We start from the raw sequence: 16,922 nt of genomic DNA on the forward strand, positions 1-16,922 counted from the left end.
TTGGGGAGTCAGTGAGGATCTCCAGAGAAGCTGCAGCGGATCTATCTTGGTGGAGAGTGGAAGGCAATCTGTCTCAAGGAAAGACCTTTAATCTGCCTCCATCGGTGGCCACAGTGATAACGGACGCATCCACCCTAGGGTGGGGGTGCTCATCTGGGGGATCTGGAGATCAAGAGTCTTTGGTCTCCAGAAGAAAGGTTACATCACATAAACCTTCTAGAGATACGGGCGATACGTTTGGTGCTCAAGGCCTTTCTCCCTTCCCTTCAAGGTCAGTCGGTGCAAGTCCTGACGGACAACACTACTGCGATGTGGTATGTCAGCAAGCACGGAGGAGTGGGATTGCATTGCCTTTGTAGAGAGGCTCTGCGTCTCTGGTCCTGAGTTTAGGACCATCAGATTTGTTTGATGGCAAATCATCTGGCCGAAGTTTTGAACGTACGTGCAGACAGTCTCAGTCGGCAGTTCTCGGCCGACCACGAGTGGAGGCTTCATCCGGAGGTGGTTCGTCACGTCTTTCGGACGTGGGGAACTCCTCAGGTGAACCGGTTTGCCACTCAAGAGAATGCTCACTGCCCGTCATTCTGCAGTCTCCAGTCTCCGATGCAGGGAGCTTTGGGGGACTCGTTTCAGTTGAGTTGGGGCTCACAACTCCTTTACGCGTTTCCTCACAAAACCTTGATTCCTCGGGTTCTGAGGAAGATTCGCCAAGACTGGACCCAAGTCATATTGATCGCCCCGGATTGGCCAAGAAGGGTGTGATACACAGATCTTCTCCACCTCTCCTCGTGCCCGCCCCTCCATCTCCCTCTCAGGGCAGACCTCCTCTGTCAGATGGAGTGGCAGGTTCTACACCCCCACCTCCAGACCTTACACCTTCATGTCTGGAGATTGAACGGGGCAACCTGAATTCTTTTTCTCTCCCACATGATGTGGTGGATGTCATTTTATCAGCCAGGCATCATTCCACCAAGTCTATCTACTCTTATAGGTGGTCCAAATTTGTCTCTTGGTGTGGAGAGAAGTCCATTGACCCCTTGAAGGCTCGCTTATCCGACATTCTTCAGTTTGCACCTCTTTGGCTCATCAAGGATTTGCTGTAGCGACAGTGAAGGGTTACCTTTCGGCCTTGTCGGCATTTCTTTGCCTGCTGGACTAACCGCCCTTATTTAAGTCACCTATTGTTTTAAGGTTCTTAAAAGGCCTTATGAATACATTTCCTCCCACTCCTTTTATTGTGCCTCAATGGGACTTGAATCTTGTCCTTACTTTCTTAATGGCTTCACCTTTCGAGCCCTTGCACAGTTGTCCCTTGAGGTTGTTATCTTTTAAAACGGTCTGTCTGATTGCGATTACCTCGGCAAGTAGGGTAAGTGAGCTTGAAGCTCTAAGTTCAAAATCCCCGTTCTTGACCATTCATGCTGAAAGAATGGTACTCCGGACCAGGGCTGCTTTTCTGCCTAAGGTGGTAACTCCCTTCAATCTGGGGCAGTCCATCACCCTCCCTACCTTCTATCCTCCCCCTCACCCTTCCAAGAAGTGGCTTCACTGCTTGGACCCAAAGAGGGCGGTGAGCTTCTACCTTGTCGGAACCAGAGCGTTCAGAGTTGATGACCAACTCTTCGTGGGTTTTGTTGGTGCCAGAAGAGGCAAAGCTGTGCACAAGCGTACTTTGTCAAGATGGATTGTCTTGTGTATCAAGATATGCTACTCTCTGGCCGGTAAGGAACCTCCAGAAGGTTTAAGAGCTCATTCCACTAGAGCAAAGTTTTCTACATCTGCTTTGTCTAGAGGTGTTCCTGTAGAGGACATTTGTACAGTGGCAACTTGGGCTTCCCTCCACACCTTTGCGAAGCATTACTGCTTAGATTACGAGGTGAGGAGGGATGGTCACTTTGCGTGCTCTGTCCTTCAGGATTTCTTGGTATAGAAGGGGGGACACCCTCCTCCGGGAGTGGGACTGCTGTGGGAATCTATTCACAAGGTCAGGAATCCACTGGCAGATGTATCCATCAGAAGTAACTTGTTGTTCAACCTTTTTATGTTTTCCAGATCAGTCTTTTCATTTCAAATCACCTATTGTTATGTGTTTTCTGAAAGACCGAACACGTGTGCTCCCAAAGTCTTTGATAATGACTCAGTGGGACCGTAATTTGGTTCCTCGTGCCTGCTATTTAAGCCTATTTACAATTATTCCTTGCTGCGCTTGGCTATGAAAATGGATTTTCTCTTTGTGATAACCTCTGCACATGGTGATATACAGCTGCAGGCTATGTTAGTTCAGCCTCTGTAAGCCACCACCTTTCCAGACATATCGGTGCTGGGGACCCGGGCCTCCTTTCTGTCTAAAGCGGTATCAACCTTTCAAGTAGGACACCCTCACTGTGCTTGCTTTTGTCTCTACCTCATCCATTGAAATAAGAGGAGTCTTCTGCTCCTTAACCCCAAAAAAGCCTTTTTTACATTGAAAACACAACAGTATTATGTTAATTATCAACTCTTTGTGAAATGTGCTGGTACTAAGAGAAAGCGGTACAGAAGAAAGCTATGTCAAGATGGATAGTCCTGTATATAAAAGTGTTGCTCCCAGGCTAAGAAGAATGCCCCTGAAGGCCTTGGGGCTACTTCCACCAGATCAAAGGCTTAGGCCATCATGTCGGCATTAGCGAGGTATTCCTATGTTAGATATATGCCTTGCTGCAACATGGGTGTTGGTGTAAGCATTCACAAAACTCTACTTCTTTGACAGCCAGGTCCACTGGCGGGGGACACGTTTTGGCCTCCCACACCTGCATGACTTTTTGGTTTGTATACATTCCTCAGTGCTCAGCCTGTTGGGAGGTAATCCGTAGGTATCCTTTGTAAAGAAGAGGAATCCATGGTTAGAAGTATCCGTACAGGAAAACAGTTTTACTTACCTTTGGTAATCCTCTTTCTGGTGAATACTTTAATCGCAGATACCTCCTTTCAACCCTCTTCACTGTTCTGTGAAGTTGATATTTGCACATTCTAAAAAGATCCTCAGTTTGTCTATTGCACACTGATACCTGTAATTTGAGTACGTTTATTCTCATCTGAGGGGCGCAGGAATAGAATGATGTGTTGTGGTAGCGCCCATTTGTGGCTCTGCCCTGACACTTCCAGAGCAGTGCAAGTTTACCTTGAAGTCCTGAGGCAGCACTCAACAGCTGTTGCTTGAACATCTCAGCTGCAATATAGCGACTAGGAATATTCTAAATGTGAGCAATTTTCGGTTAGAGTATGCATCATAGAGAGCCATACCGAAGGTAAGTAACTTGTTCTTACCTTATTGCTCCATCTATTGTTGAATGGCAACTGTGGCTCACCTGAGGTTTAGATGCATTTGCTAACATGCAATGTATGTTATCTTTTACATTACAGTTTACACATTACGTTGCTATGTCTGCCCAAATGGTTAGGCTGCTGAGGTCTGATAAAACAGCCTGGAACTTTACACTCCAACAAGTGTAATACTCCCATTTCAGTAAAAGGTCCATCCTACCTAACATAGCTCCTCACATATGTTTACTTAAGGAGAGCTCTCTGTATTGCACTAGTTTTCCTCTACCATTTTGAGCTCCAAGAGTGTTTTCGATGAGTTGGCTACAGGAAGTAATGTTTTGTCATTTACTGTGGTCTATTAACTATCTGTAATTGGTTAACAGCTGAATCACTTAATGTTTCTTATTTGACAAATGTGATAAATGATCCACAAAATGTACCATTTTGTTTTTCAGTACCGTGTAACAGTTCCAAAAATGGGAGCAGTGGCTGACCTATGTACAGCTCTGTCAAATCTCACCAAGATACCTGCAGAGAGTGTAAGACCTCTTTACATAAATGGCCTACGATTTATTTTGATGCTACATCTGAATATCATATTGAATTTTACAGTATTGAAATGGGCAAGCAATTTTATCTGGTTTGGTATTTAGTTTATTGATGTTGCTAAATTGTGTCTTCTTAGCTAGAAATCGATCCTTAAACAGAAGGGCCTTTTTGTAGGTTTACATACTTTGAATTATTCACCATCAGTACATTTAACTTAACAGCAAAAAGAAAAATTAAACACAGCAGTGTATACAACCTATAAGTTGGCTACATAGCAGACCCAAACAATTAGGTGGAGAGGCATAAACCTCACTCGTTTAAGGTATTCTTCTTGATGGAAATCTTCAGATATCCCCTGCAGATCCTGAGAAGTGAGTTATTGGAGTGCTTTCTGCTCTTTCCAAGATTTTGTTTTTTCAGTTACCCTTCCCTTTTTTTTTTTTTTTTTTTTTTTTAATTTTTGGAAGACCTTTATTGATAGAAATCACAAATACAACTCAGCAAAGAGCCCAAGGGCTCACAGATACAGTACATTGCAACATAATAAAGCGCAAAGGATCTGTTACAGAAATACTGAGGTCTACTTTTTAAAAGTTTTTTCTGAAGGATAGACAGGAGCAGGATATCGCAGCACAACAAGTTGGTTCCGGCCTCGTACGATCAGGATAGACAAATACACAATGTAAGAAAATGCCAGAATCGCTGCGCACCACCCAGAAGATAAACGTCTAAACCCAGAATAGAAAGAAAAAGAAAAAGAATAGAAGGCCCATAGAACCAAAAAATAAAAACAAAAACCCCCCCATCGACCCCCCACCCTGCACCTGGCTACGGCCTACCCCCCCCCCTAGCAGTGTGCCTGTCGCCCAATAAAAGGAGTCCCGAAATATAGAGAGTAAGAAAAGGGTCCTAATCTAAAACTCTCATTAAATAAAGAAAGACGGGGAGGAGCCCACCACCCGTCCCCCGGCTCCACCCTCCCGTAAGGCCAATAACAGCACAAAGGAAGATGTCCGGTGATGATAAACATTACAACCAAAAGAAGTTGGAAGCACAAAAGCAGCACACAGCGTAGTCAAAAGTAGCAACACACAACCCACATGTCCAGGGCAGCAACAAGGAAACCGCCAAACCATGAGCACAAGCGCACACCCCTGACCCATTCTCTCTTCTCCACCACTGCGAACTATGGAAATCCAAAGGGAAGCCGCCCCTCGGCTGCACCCTCCCGCAAGTACAATATGAACACAAGGTAGGTAGTCCGGTGACATGAATCAGTTCGCAGCAAAACAGTGTAAAGCACGAAGTCAACACACCGCACCATCAGAGATAACAGCACGCCACCCATCTGCCACGGTCAATAACGAGGAATCTGCCAGTCCGTAGGAAGAAGCGTTTATCCCTGTCCCGTTTTCTCCTTACCGCCGCTGCACACCAGTGCAACCGAGGAAGGCGTGTTCGGTAGTCCAAAAGTGTCACTGTGGTATAAACACCCAGATGTGTCAAGCACGAGTAAAGCCAGTGATCCCAGGGAGGGTACAAAGTACACCATCTTCGCTTTGCGGAGCATAACCGGGTCAGGGAAGAAGATCTCAATGTCTAGCTCCTTCTGGGGCGGATCTCGGGGAACAGCGATCACTACGCGGGGAGAAAACTCCTGGCGCGATAAAAACCCTGGAGGCACACATCGTCTCGGGAGATCACCATCCGCAGCGGGAATCGTTACGAGGCTCGGGATCCCAAAGCCGCCACTGTCGCAAACGGCAGCCATCTTGTCACAGGCAGTCATGGAGCGAGGAGAGACGCTGCGACCCTGCGAGTCATCCATTTTCACGTGACCCGATACACTCAGCATGTCGTCCATCTTGCTGATCAGGGTGCAAACAGAGTGTACCATATCGTGGTGAAGGGAAAGAACCACAGCCAGTAAAGCACCATAGCCCTGAGCAGTATCACGTACCCTTCCAGACATGTCTCCCCGCTCAACACGTCCGTGAACACAAGTTGTACCCGACTCCTCAAGATGTATTATGTTGTGCCTTTCACAGTATCAGGCAGAGACACTCCGAATCGGATCGGGCTGCGCACCATAGGGCATCAGGTTTCCGCATCGTGGAGAACAGCTGACGGAGCCAGGATGTGGCCATAAACATAGTCCACCCAAGACATCGTCCTGTTAGATGTCGAATGCTCGGTAAATTCGGGAGCTCCCCGCCGTTAGCGGGAAAGTGCGCGGGCAGAACTTTGGCAAACAGTCCAGGTCCCTATGGTCGCATAATTTCCGCAATCAGGTCGCCAGTCTCGCTTGTCTCTGTGTCAGTGATGCAGTGGGGCATAGGTTGCAAGTCCGGCTGCCACTCAGTAAAGTCCCGACCGATACCCCTTAGTCGCCAAAGCCCGATGTTGTGAGCCTGGCGGCCGGCCTCGACGTCAACTCGAGGTCCCGGTCTCAGTGCTGCTGCGGGCCGCCAGCTGCGCTCGATCGTTTCTCCCACTTGCAGGGAAGCAAAAGCCCCGGGATTTCGCAGCAGGTCGTCGGAGCACAGCCGCTGTCATAATCCTCCGCTTCGGTGCAGGATCTCCGGCAGGATAGTCTCAGAGGAGGAGATGGTCCTCGGAGCCGAGGGACTACACGTCCGACCTGGTCGCCATCTTGGCTCCTCCCCCTTCCCTTTTTTTTTAAACCAAAAATCTTGTACAGATGACTTCTACTTTTAAGAGTTTTACATTCTCTTTGAAGATTTCCTCGAAGGTGCAGCCCTCTCAAGTTTCCCTATGTGGGGTTGCCACTGGGCCGAGGGAAAGTATTTTCTTTCAGTTATCTTAGCTAATATAGTTGGTAAACAGCCCTCACTACGAATCAGTCACCCCTCATGTTGTTACAATGAGTTAGTTAGAACGACCCCGTTGTACCAGTGCATACAATTACCCAGCAAGTCATAACAACGACTTGAGGAGGTGGAAGAATGTGTTGGATTTGAAATCCAACACCTTCCCTACTGTCCACACAGACTGGAGTTGAAATAGTAAATTATACTATTCCAACATCCAGCACCACTTGAGGGGTAATGGTATGCATTGTTACAACGCTGTCGTTGTAACGACTGCGTTGTAATAACATGCGGGTGATGGCAAGGGGAATAAGGAGGCATATTCGATATAGTTATGTAGTCTGAGACCTTCATTGACCCATTACTCACAATTGTAAAGCAGATCTATCTTGCTTTCCAAACATATTCCACAAGATTGCCACTTAGCTCATCCTCTTCCAGGGAAACTTTAATAAGAAAAGGAGGTTACTGTTTTATCATTCAGCAGATACGTCACGTTTATCTGTAGAGAAATTCACCAAAAGGACATTTTGTGCTTCTCTGATCAAAAAGATGTAAGAAAGAACAGTGAAATTCCTGTTTATGGGTGTAAAACTGGGGAATAATCTGACCTGATCTTTGAATCACCTTTGGAAACTTAGCTCGCCAATTCAAAGATGTCTGTCTTTTCACCATGGGATTCTTAAGATTTTTCTAAAACGTTAGACTATCTCTGATTATGTGCCAGATTCACAAACACAATTGTTTCATTAAAAATATTTTCCAATCAAATCGGATTAAAACGAAAGTATGCACAATAAGGCAATATTCCTGTTTTTGCAGTTATCCAACTAACATGTCAGTATATTTGACTGAAACACCACTGCAAACCAGTGTACATCAGATTAAAAGAAAAGCAGGAAATGGCTCTCCTTTATAAAGTCTATCTGTAGGAAAATTAGATTATCCTCTTTCTAAAAAGAGAACCCTGACTTTTTCTTTCTACAACTCCATTTGAAGCAAGGAAGCAAAGGGGAAGACTGTCTTCTCTTTGGGAAGCTTTGCACCTAGCTGCATAAATACAGCTTGCCTTCTGGCCCTTTAATCCCACTCCTTGTGGAAAATGGCACAAATGGTCAATCTGAACCTCCCTGATGACCTTTGTGACAATTTTGTGGAAGTTGTGTGCAGTGGGCAGGATATGGTGAGACAGATCCTCTTCACTGGCCTTGGCTCTGGATTTATTTGTGAGATCGATGGGCTCTAATGTTGACATCTGCTGCCATGCTTGGTTGTGCTCTATTGGGTTTTCAGGCAACGTCAAAACAAATGTTTTGAAAATACCTTTGACGGAGCTCGCATTTTCAGTGTGAAGACCAACAGCTTTGAAGAGCTTTGAGCAGGGATGGAAACGATCTCCTTTAACAGTCCTGCAGGTTTACTAAAGTCTACAGAAGACTGCCCTTTCGGGAGAGCCAATCTTCCCAGCCTGTCAAGCAATCAAAAGATTTCTTTTACGGATACATAAAGCATGCTGGTTCAAGAAGCAGTTGTGAAAGTAAGCCTCTTCTTCCTCCCTTCACGTCCTTCAAAGCCACTTTGTCACCCTAGAGGGCATATCTATTCTCTGGGGGATATGGGATGTCCTATCCCCTAGTTATGCTGCATTCAATCATGACAAACCAATATGCTCTTCATATTGTGGAACAAGGTGCATGGCCTCCCCTTCCAGGACCTTCCTCCTCCCATCTGTCTTCTTCTGTATGTCACCACTGAAGATCATGCTTGTGCTTAGATGCAGGAGGTTGTTGTGCTGATGGGCCATGGAGTTGGTTCCACAGAATGAGTGAAGACAAGGATGCAACTCTCCTTATTTTCTTATTCCCAACAAAGATGGCGTCTCCCATCTGTAGGAAAGGGCCCCTTTTTGCATGGTTACCCCCCACCTTTTGCCTGACATCTGATGCAGCCTGGCTTGCTCTGTCCTGGATCCCTGCCAATCAGGTTCCCAGGGTCTTTCTTCTTTCCCAACTGTACCTTTATACCTACAATTGGAAAATCTCTGCCCACAGGTAAAGCCCTTGTAAAAGGTACCATGGGTACCAAGGGCACTTGGAGCAGGGAAGACCTCTAAGGGCTACAGCACCTATTTTGCCACCCTTAGAAGCCCTGTACCTTAACACCAACGCACTGCCATTGCATGCTGTGTGCTTTGGTGCAGAGAAAAGTGAAGTCAACATGACACACATCCCTATGTGCCATGCCTGCAACCCACTGCCTGAGGCCTAGGTAAGTCATCCCTCTAGCAGGGCACATTAGCCCTCCGGTGAGGGTACAGTGGCATGAACCCTTTAGCCCTACGGTGACTAGATCCTTTCTTAGATATTGTAAGTGTAGTAAAGCCTTAAAGAGTATATGGTCTGGGAGTTGGTCACTATGCACTCCACAGCTCCATAATGGCTTTACTAAAAACTGGGAAGTTTGGTAGCAAACTTCTCAGCACATTAAACAAACACTAATGCCTGTGTGGAATTTATTGTAAAATGCACTCAAAGAGCATCTTAGAGATGCCCCCTAAAAAAACAACCCACCCTAGTGTGGTCCGTGAATGGCTGCCCACCATTTGCTACCACCAGACAGGTGGTAGCAAATGGTGGACCCCTGGGTAAAGAGCCTCCGCTCTCTGGGTCCAGAAACAAAGCCCATCCTGGGCAGAGGTGTTGTGCCTCCTCCCCCCAGGATGGGCTGGGTCCACTAAGGGGAAGCTTCAAAGGCCTTCCACCTTTGGTAGCTGTCCCTGCATTTTGCTGCCCCAAGCAACTTTCTCCCACTGGTTCTGCAGGAGAATTGTTAGGAAAACCAAGCTAGGAAGAGAGGTATGCCCACCTTCGCCAACCCAACACCTCAGGTGGGGGAGGCAAAATGAAGCACACATCTCAGCCCCCTCCATCTTGGAGATGAGGAGACTCTGCCAACCCATTGTTCTCACCTTGCACTCCCCTATAAATGCCACTAAATCTAGTATTTAGGGGCAACCATGAACTTTGCCTCCTCAGATTCGAGGAAGAAAGAAGGACTGACTGGTTGTGCTGATCCAAGATGAAGAGGACACCTACTGCTTTGGCACCGAGCCTTACCGACCTGTCCCGACTCCGACCTGCCTACAGCGAAGAAAATGGCATAGCCAGCAGCCCCCCACAGCCCGGAGGACCTACCCTGCACTCACCTTAAAGACTCTGTCTCCTGTGAGCACCGGATTTGCTCCACAACGACTCCAAGACCAGGATCTGGATTCAAGCGACCCCGCGATTCTGCACCCGATGCCTTCGGCCCGAGTTCAAACGGCCCAACACCACAAGAAGGTCTTTCCAGCGATCCTGACCTGGGATCGGGTGATCCCGACCTCCCTCAAGCTCCAAGCCGAAAGCCTGCATCCTCCGTCTTAAGGCTCCCCCCCCCCCCCCCCCCCGACCGCGACCGTAGCTGGTAAGGAAACCTGATGATGCCAGAAGACACCCTGACACCCCTTTACCTTAGGTGGCCCAACTGATGGTGTCCTGGCATCCCCAAAGAACCTAACTTACCTCTCCAGCCGGTGGTCGCCTTCAGGAAGTCTCCCTGTCCAAGCCTGCAGCAACTTCGCCGTACCAAAGGTCTCCATTGAACAGCACAGTGTCCCCAAATTCTTTTTGACACCTTGCACCCAGTCTCCCCAGTGCCTCTGGTGGTGCAGCTCCTGTGCTGGTTGTTGGCCCCTACAGTGCTGACCTTAACCTCAGGAGCTTTGCTCCCACACCCAAGTGGCCTGCTTGTAAGCAGTCCCTAACCGTGTAGACGGTGTTAAGGCAACGGGCACAAGAGGTGTCTGAGCCTCCACCGGAGCAGTTGTGTTCCTTGGAGCTCCTCCCACCTGGCGCCATTTTGAGTTTAATTTTCCAATAAACTCTGTATATTGATACCGTGTTGGCGGAATTCCCTCCAAATGGGCGAGATCGAATTGATTATTTGTTACCGCTTTAGCTTCTGATTACGGTATGGTTTTTTTTGTTAAGAGACTGGGACTGGTAGACGTCCTGAAGAAGACCGACATGACCTGCTGTATGGGGGCACTATTAGGTTGAAACATGTTGACTCTAGCAGTTTAAGGAGGGGTGTTATAGGATCCTGACCTCCTTACTTAACACCACCATCTTCCATTCGGTTTTTAATCCTGACCTTGGAACCCAAGAATAAAGGCATGAGGGGTATCCATGAGCCAGTTTTACTTCACTAGCCAAACTGCATTTTTGTTCTATCACTTTACCCATGACTGGGGTTAAACACTATTTCTGTTGTGATCACTGTTGTCACTTCCATCTTTGTTTCCGTCTGTTTGTTCTGTGTTTTTTGTGTCCCCCCCCCCCCCCCCCCCCCCCCCCCTATGCTCCGCCCTGAGCGTGGCTACGCCGGGGCGTTTTGTAAGTAGACCGATGATGAAGCATGGCTCACACTTTTGTGTGAGAGTGAGGGCAGTTTTTCAAAACATTATGTGTGCCACTGCATGTTTCATCTTTAAGTGTGGTTGTTTCCTCGCCACCCCTCTTTGTGTTTGAGGTGACTTTTGGGGGTTCGGGGTGGTAGAGTTGTGCTTTGACCCTTTCCCCTTTCTTGTGTGAGATGGTATCTAGGCACCACCCCCAGTACTCAAAATAATCTAAAAGTAACTGAAACATATTCTAAAAGTAATTATTGTGTAATGCAAACTGCTTTCTGAATCAATAAGGACCTGTAACTATTGCAAAATTATATCATAACTGCATTTCATTGTGAAATCATGCATTCCAAGTATATATACAAACCTGTACCAAGTCATTCTTGGTTCTAGAAATAAAATACAAGTGTACCTTTTTTTTTATACTTACTCAATTGGTCTGGATTCGGTAACTGAGTGTGTGCATCAGTCTTGATTGAAGTGCATACAATACATTCTTAACATACCCTCTGGATAAGCCTAACTGCTCACCCACACTACCACAAAGAGAGCTGTTGGTACTTACCTAATTTAGCCTCTGCTATACCTCTGGGGACTCCCTGGACTCTGTGCACACTATACCTTACTTTGGTATAGTATGTACAGAGCTAGCTTCCTACAGGGCGCAAAATGTACATGCAGCTGAGAGACCTTGAGTACTGCAACATATGTTGCAACTTTTTCCTGTTTCTCTTGTGTTCTATTAAAGAATTTGTGTCTTTCTAACACAACATTAGTAGTTTCATTAAAATGACTTCCCAGTTTAACTAGCATGGATTGGAACACATCTTTATCTTCTCCGCTTGTTTAATGAGAATCATATACTTCAGTATCTTCATAGACTTTTCTGCCTAGCACACCGAAATTGTGTAATAATATATGCTGTTTGTGCATTGATGAAAACTTTTCTCCACCTGTGGCTATTGGATATGTATTAAAGATTTTTATCCATTTATGCCAGGGCAAATTTGGTTCCCCGGCGTTATTTAACAATGGAGGAGTCTGGCTCATACTGGCTTTAGTGATGATGACGATTTCTTCCTAAATGCAAAACTCTGTAACCTAGAACACCAGTTATGCGGAAATTAAAATGCAATTTATTTCACTTTCGGATGCTGCTCTCAAGCGACTAACTGGCTGAGGACAGGATATGACACCACCTCTGCTGATGACATAAACAAATGCTTTCACACCAGACGGGTCCACATCAAAGCGCTTCTACGGTCAGCACGGTTGTAAGATCAGTCACACCCTACCTCTGTCATTTACACGGGGAGAATGCAGCAGTCTGATAACCAATTTGCTTTGGCTGCACAGGCAACTGTAGAGGGCAACAACTGTCTGAGCAGAGAGCGCTGATCCTCCGATGTCCAGAGGAACGTGCAGAATGCATCTTAACAGACCAACAGCCACTACACTTTGGCTGCGCAAGCACAGTTGAGGGCAACACTAATTTAACTGAGAGCGCTATCCTTTTCATGTAATGAGGAATGCCCTATCTGCCGAAGTCCACTTTCCTTACCGCTACGTATGGAGTGAGAACCTTCCGACGCATGAGAGGAGCACACAGTCTTCTTTTAGTGTCTTTGGTGAGGGCGGTCGCTGTAAGCTCAGTCTTCGTTTAGTGCCTCTAGTGAAAGCGGTCTCTAACTCTAGTGCTGCCATAAGACGGGTAGGGACACTGCTGGTGTGCCACACAGAGTCACAGAGTCACAGAGCATGGCCTGCAGGCTGCTCGGAGACGCAGAGCAGGGCAGATAGCAGCCCCTCCCCATTTGTTCAGAATCGGACTGCCAGCTGTTCCCCAATCCGAGTACTTCAAAGGAAAAGAGCGGGTCATCAAATCTTCACTTAAAGAACCACGCGTCTGGAAGCTATGCAGCTCCTTATCCCTGTGCCACCTCTTGATGGATCTCGTTCCTCAGGAAACTTGACAACCGTTCCCAAAACTGTTTTCTCCCGCAACATATAATTCACAGGGGTGACGTGCACCGATGTCCCCTGTGCAGTATCCCATCCTCGTTGCCAAAATATTGTAATCCAACAAGACACTGCATGAGGTAAGTCCAATATTTAAGACTAAATCGTATGTTTCTAAGCTCACCTATCTCTCGATCAACCTCCTCTCACAGCAGTTAGTCACCAACATTCTAAGTTGAGCTCCGTCTCAAGATTCCAAAGATGATAAAAAATGAGGAGGTAAGGGAGGGGTAATGTGCAGGGACAATGGGAAAGGAAAGCGGTGAGAGTAAAATTGCAAGTGTTATACAGTTGAGTGTCGCAGTGCGGTGTGTCGCGGCGCACGCAGAGTAGAGTGCAGGGTAGGGTGTGGGAGGGAAAACAGACAACATAGAAGGGGATATGCGAGATAGACTGGAAAAAAAATTTCAGGTAAGAGGACCAACATACCTGGTCAAGAAAAAATGACAATTATATAACCAGATTTTTAGAGTTGACAAATACAGGATAGATGAAAAGAGGAAATAGTTTAGTGTTGCTACTCTCTTACATGTTTGATAGGTCAACATTCTTGCTCTTATTTATAGTGTAGGGAAGAGTGCCCACCTCTTACTGAGACCTAACCTGCCTGGTGCACAGCAAAACCTATATTAACATGCCCACAAAAAAAAACATAGACATCAATCAATCAATCAGGATTTATAAAGCGTGGCTAATCATCCGATAGGGTATCCAGGCGCTTGAAGGTCTCGGAGGCTTATTCGGACAACCATATCTTGAGGGACTTTTGGAATTCCGGAAGTGAGGTGATGGTCCGGAGGTGCTTGGGGAGGCTGTCCCAGGTCTTTGCTACAATGTGCGATAAGTAGCTACCCTCCACTTCTGCTTCGGTAGATGCGGAAATATGGGCATGTGAAAGGAAGGCAGAGCATAGTCTTCTCGACGGTTGGGGGAAGTTCAGGAGGTGGTTAATGTATGCAGTGGTTAATGTAGGTGGATCCTTGGTTGTGTAGAGCCTTGTGTGCATGGGTCAGCAGCTTGAATTGGCATCTTTTCTGTACGGGGAGCCAGTGGAGTTGCATGAGGTGGGGTGTGATGTGGGTTTGTCCAGTAAGGCAGAGGATGAGATCCCAACACTATTTAAGACTATAATGAAAAATGTGCAAATTATCCTATTAAGGCTTTTCTATCTCTAGCTTCCTGGATCATCACAGTTTCAGTTCATGAGGCATTCATAACAGTAAAGAAAAACTACAAGCCAACACACACTCATTATCTAGCCAGCTCACCTAGAGATCATGGCAGGCGAAAACCATACTTCAACGATCCACGCCTAACTGTCTCTTTTCTGAAGAAGACAGTCATAGGATCCCAAGGGAAATAGTTGGGAGGGTCAGTGGGTGGCCCTTTGCACTTCCATGGAAAACTAATTACTTACAGCTGCTCCAAGATCATAGTTCCTACTTCATTGATACTATCATTCAAGTTCTGTTAACCTACATATCTCTCCTGCTTCAGATTTTCCAATTGCTGCTTACTGTAAACAGTCTTCTAACTGACCGTATTCAATATGCACACCATTCTGCTGTATGGGAAGAGGGCGGCAATGTTGGTCAAGGTCTGTTCTGAAATTAACATATTCTTCTTGTGGCATAGCTCATCTACTTCTTGGCATTACTGTACTCATCCAATGAGGGAGCAGCACCAAGGGTAATCTTCTGCTCACTGGTGATTAGTACTGCATGATTAAGGCAAACAGCTCAGTAGTTATGACTGAACGCCTGCCTAACATATTGTCCCAGACACCTCTATCTACTGGTGGGTTGTTTTTGTTTGCCACGTCCTTATTGCCCTCATGCTCATTGCCTTCTGTGCTGGTTGATTTCCACTGTGGATGTGCCCTTATTTATGGACACAGGCACCTGGTGCAGCTAGATGGTCAATGAGGCTAGATATCACTGACCAGTTGTGGTCCGTGTGTGAGGGGTGGATTGGTAACTTGCTCTATATTGCAGTTTGCTAGTCTACAATTCTGAAGCAGCGGTTCAATATTATCTTCTCTAATCAACACAATAAGAGCGTACACATCCAAGGCCATTATATCTTAGCATCTCAGATGCATGATTATAAAATAGAGTGGATTATTTATTACAACCTGGGACATTGGGGAAAAGATCATCTACCCCTATAAATTCAGGTTTGTATTAGTGGTTTTAAGTAGGCATAATGTAGATTTCGCCGCTGTTCAATAAATACATCTAACCAATAGTTGGAACCACAATGTGGATGGAGCACTCTGCTTCTTTAAGTCCTATTCCGCTTATTCCGAGGTGTCGTCATTCTGGTTAGATTTTGTCATTCCTACCACCTAGATGTAGCTGTAAATACTGAAGGGAGATATCGGATATTGTAAGGGATAGTAGGCTACTAGGATGCCACTATTGTCAACACTTGCAATCCAAACCCAGACTGCCCCTCATTTTTTTATTTTAGTGGTAATGGCAACTTGATATCGATATTTCCCTGTACCTTACTATAGGAAGGTGAACTTAACTTGACCTTAGGTACGGGACTGGCTATGTAAAATGGAGTTTGCAGCCACAGTCCGCATCCACCACGACCTTAATGTGATTCCTTTCAAAGGCCCAAGAATGCATTTTCCAGATACTCACCAATGAAATGTTATCTTGAATATCCAACTGCTGTTCCAGACTCTAGCATATCTTAGTTGCTGTCCAGAGCGTGCAAAACTTGCAAAGCAATTGGTAGTGATGGGCCGATAGATGAATTATACATATAGATCATATAGCTGCCCTAGCCCACTCTATTTTAACAATCTATGAAGAAGCAAAATCAGTGCTTCCTACCCCCATCAGATGCAAAGCCTTGCAGCTACCCCTGATCAAAACCGACACGCCCACCATCCAGTGAGAACCCTAATGTATTTGTCTCATATTAACATGGACAGTCAGAACTTTGCAAGGATCCTTGTGAATATACTTCTCCCACTGCAGCTGGATCTAGTTATCCAAAATCAATCTGGCTTTGTCCAAGTCTGTCCTCATCACACAGTTTGTGTGCAAATGTGTTTTGTTATGGACCAACTACAACCAGAGCAGGATGCATTCCCCTTTTTTGGCTATGCCACCAAGGCTTTTGATTCACTAAAGTGGAGATATGTATTCTCTTACATCTTAATATAATACTATTTTTTTTAAAATATATATATATTTGCACAGTTATGCATCATATTGCACTTTAAAACTTGAGTATTCACTAATGCACTTTATTATACCTTGGATTTATCCAGGTAGAAAAACATTATTTGTTGCTTATAAATATAGAGATTATTAATTTACCCACTTGGTTGTTTTTATAATTGTATCTGTTTTTACCATTTATGTATGATATTTGATTTAACACATGTTTGAAAATATATGTTGAAATCTTTGTCAACAATTGTAACAATACCAATGAGATTTGCTTTTTTAACTTGTGATGTATACTTTATAATAATTGAATTGTATATTTTTTATAGTTTTCATTGTTAATTCTTCCTGTACACTGCATTAGCCTATATTTGTCGTGCTCACATTTTTGTTGTGCCATTGTACCGGATATCCTTCAGGACCCCACAGTTGCCTAGGATTTACTATTTTTATAATTATACCTTGGATTTATCCAGGTAGAAAAACATTATTTGTTGCTTATAAATATGTCAATTACAAACAATATGTTGGATTAATTCTATTTATTTAGTTTGAAAAAATATTATATTTATGTATTTATAC

At 45.3% G+C, this 16,922-nt stretch overlaps 1 protein-coding gene across 1 annotated transcript in view; it reads left to right on the forward strand.

Annotated features, from left to right (window-relative positions):
- USP4 (ubiquitin specific peptidase 4) overlaps window positions 1-16,922 on the forward strand; it is an 824,148-nt gene that overhangs the window by 467,566 nt on the left and 339,660 nt on the right. Inside the window, exon 12 of the mRNA XM_086938769.1 lies at window positions 3,759-3,842. Within this exon, the coding sequence (XP_086794895.1) occupies window positions 3,759-3,842 (84 nt within the window). The remainder of the gene's footprint in view (window positions 1-3,758; window positions 3,843-16,922) is intronic.

Source organism: Lissotriton vulgaris, chromosome 9 (genome assembly GCF_964263255.1).
Source record: "Lissotriton vulgaris chromosome 9, aLisVul1.2, whole genome shotgun sequence".
NCBI lineage: Eukaryota > Metazoa > Chordata > Amphibia > Caudata > Salamandridae > Lissotriton > Lissotriton vulgaris.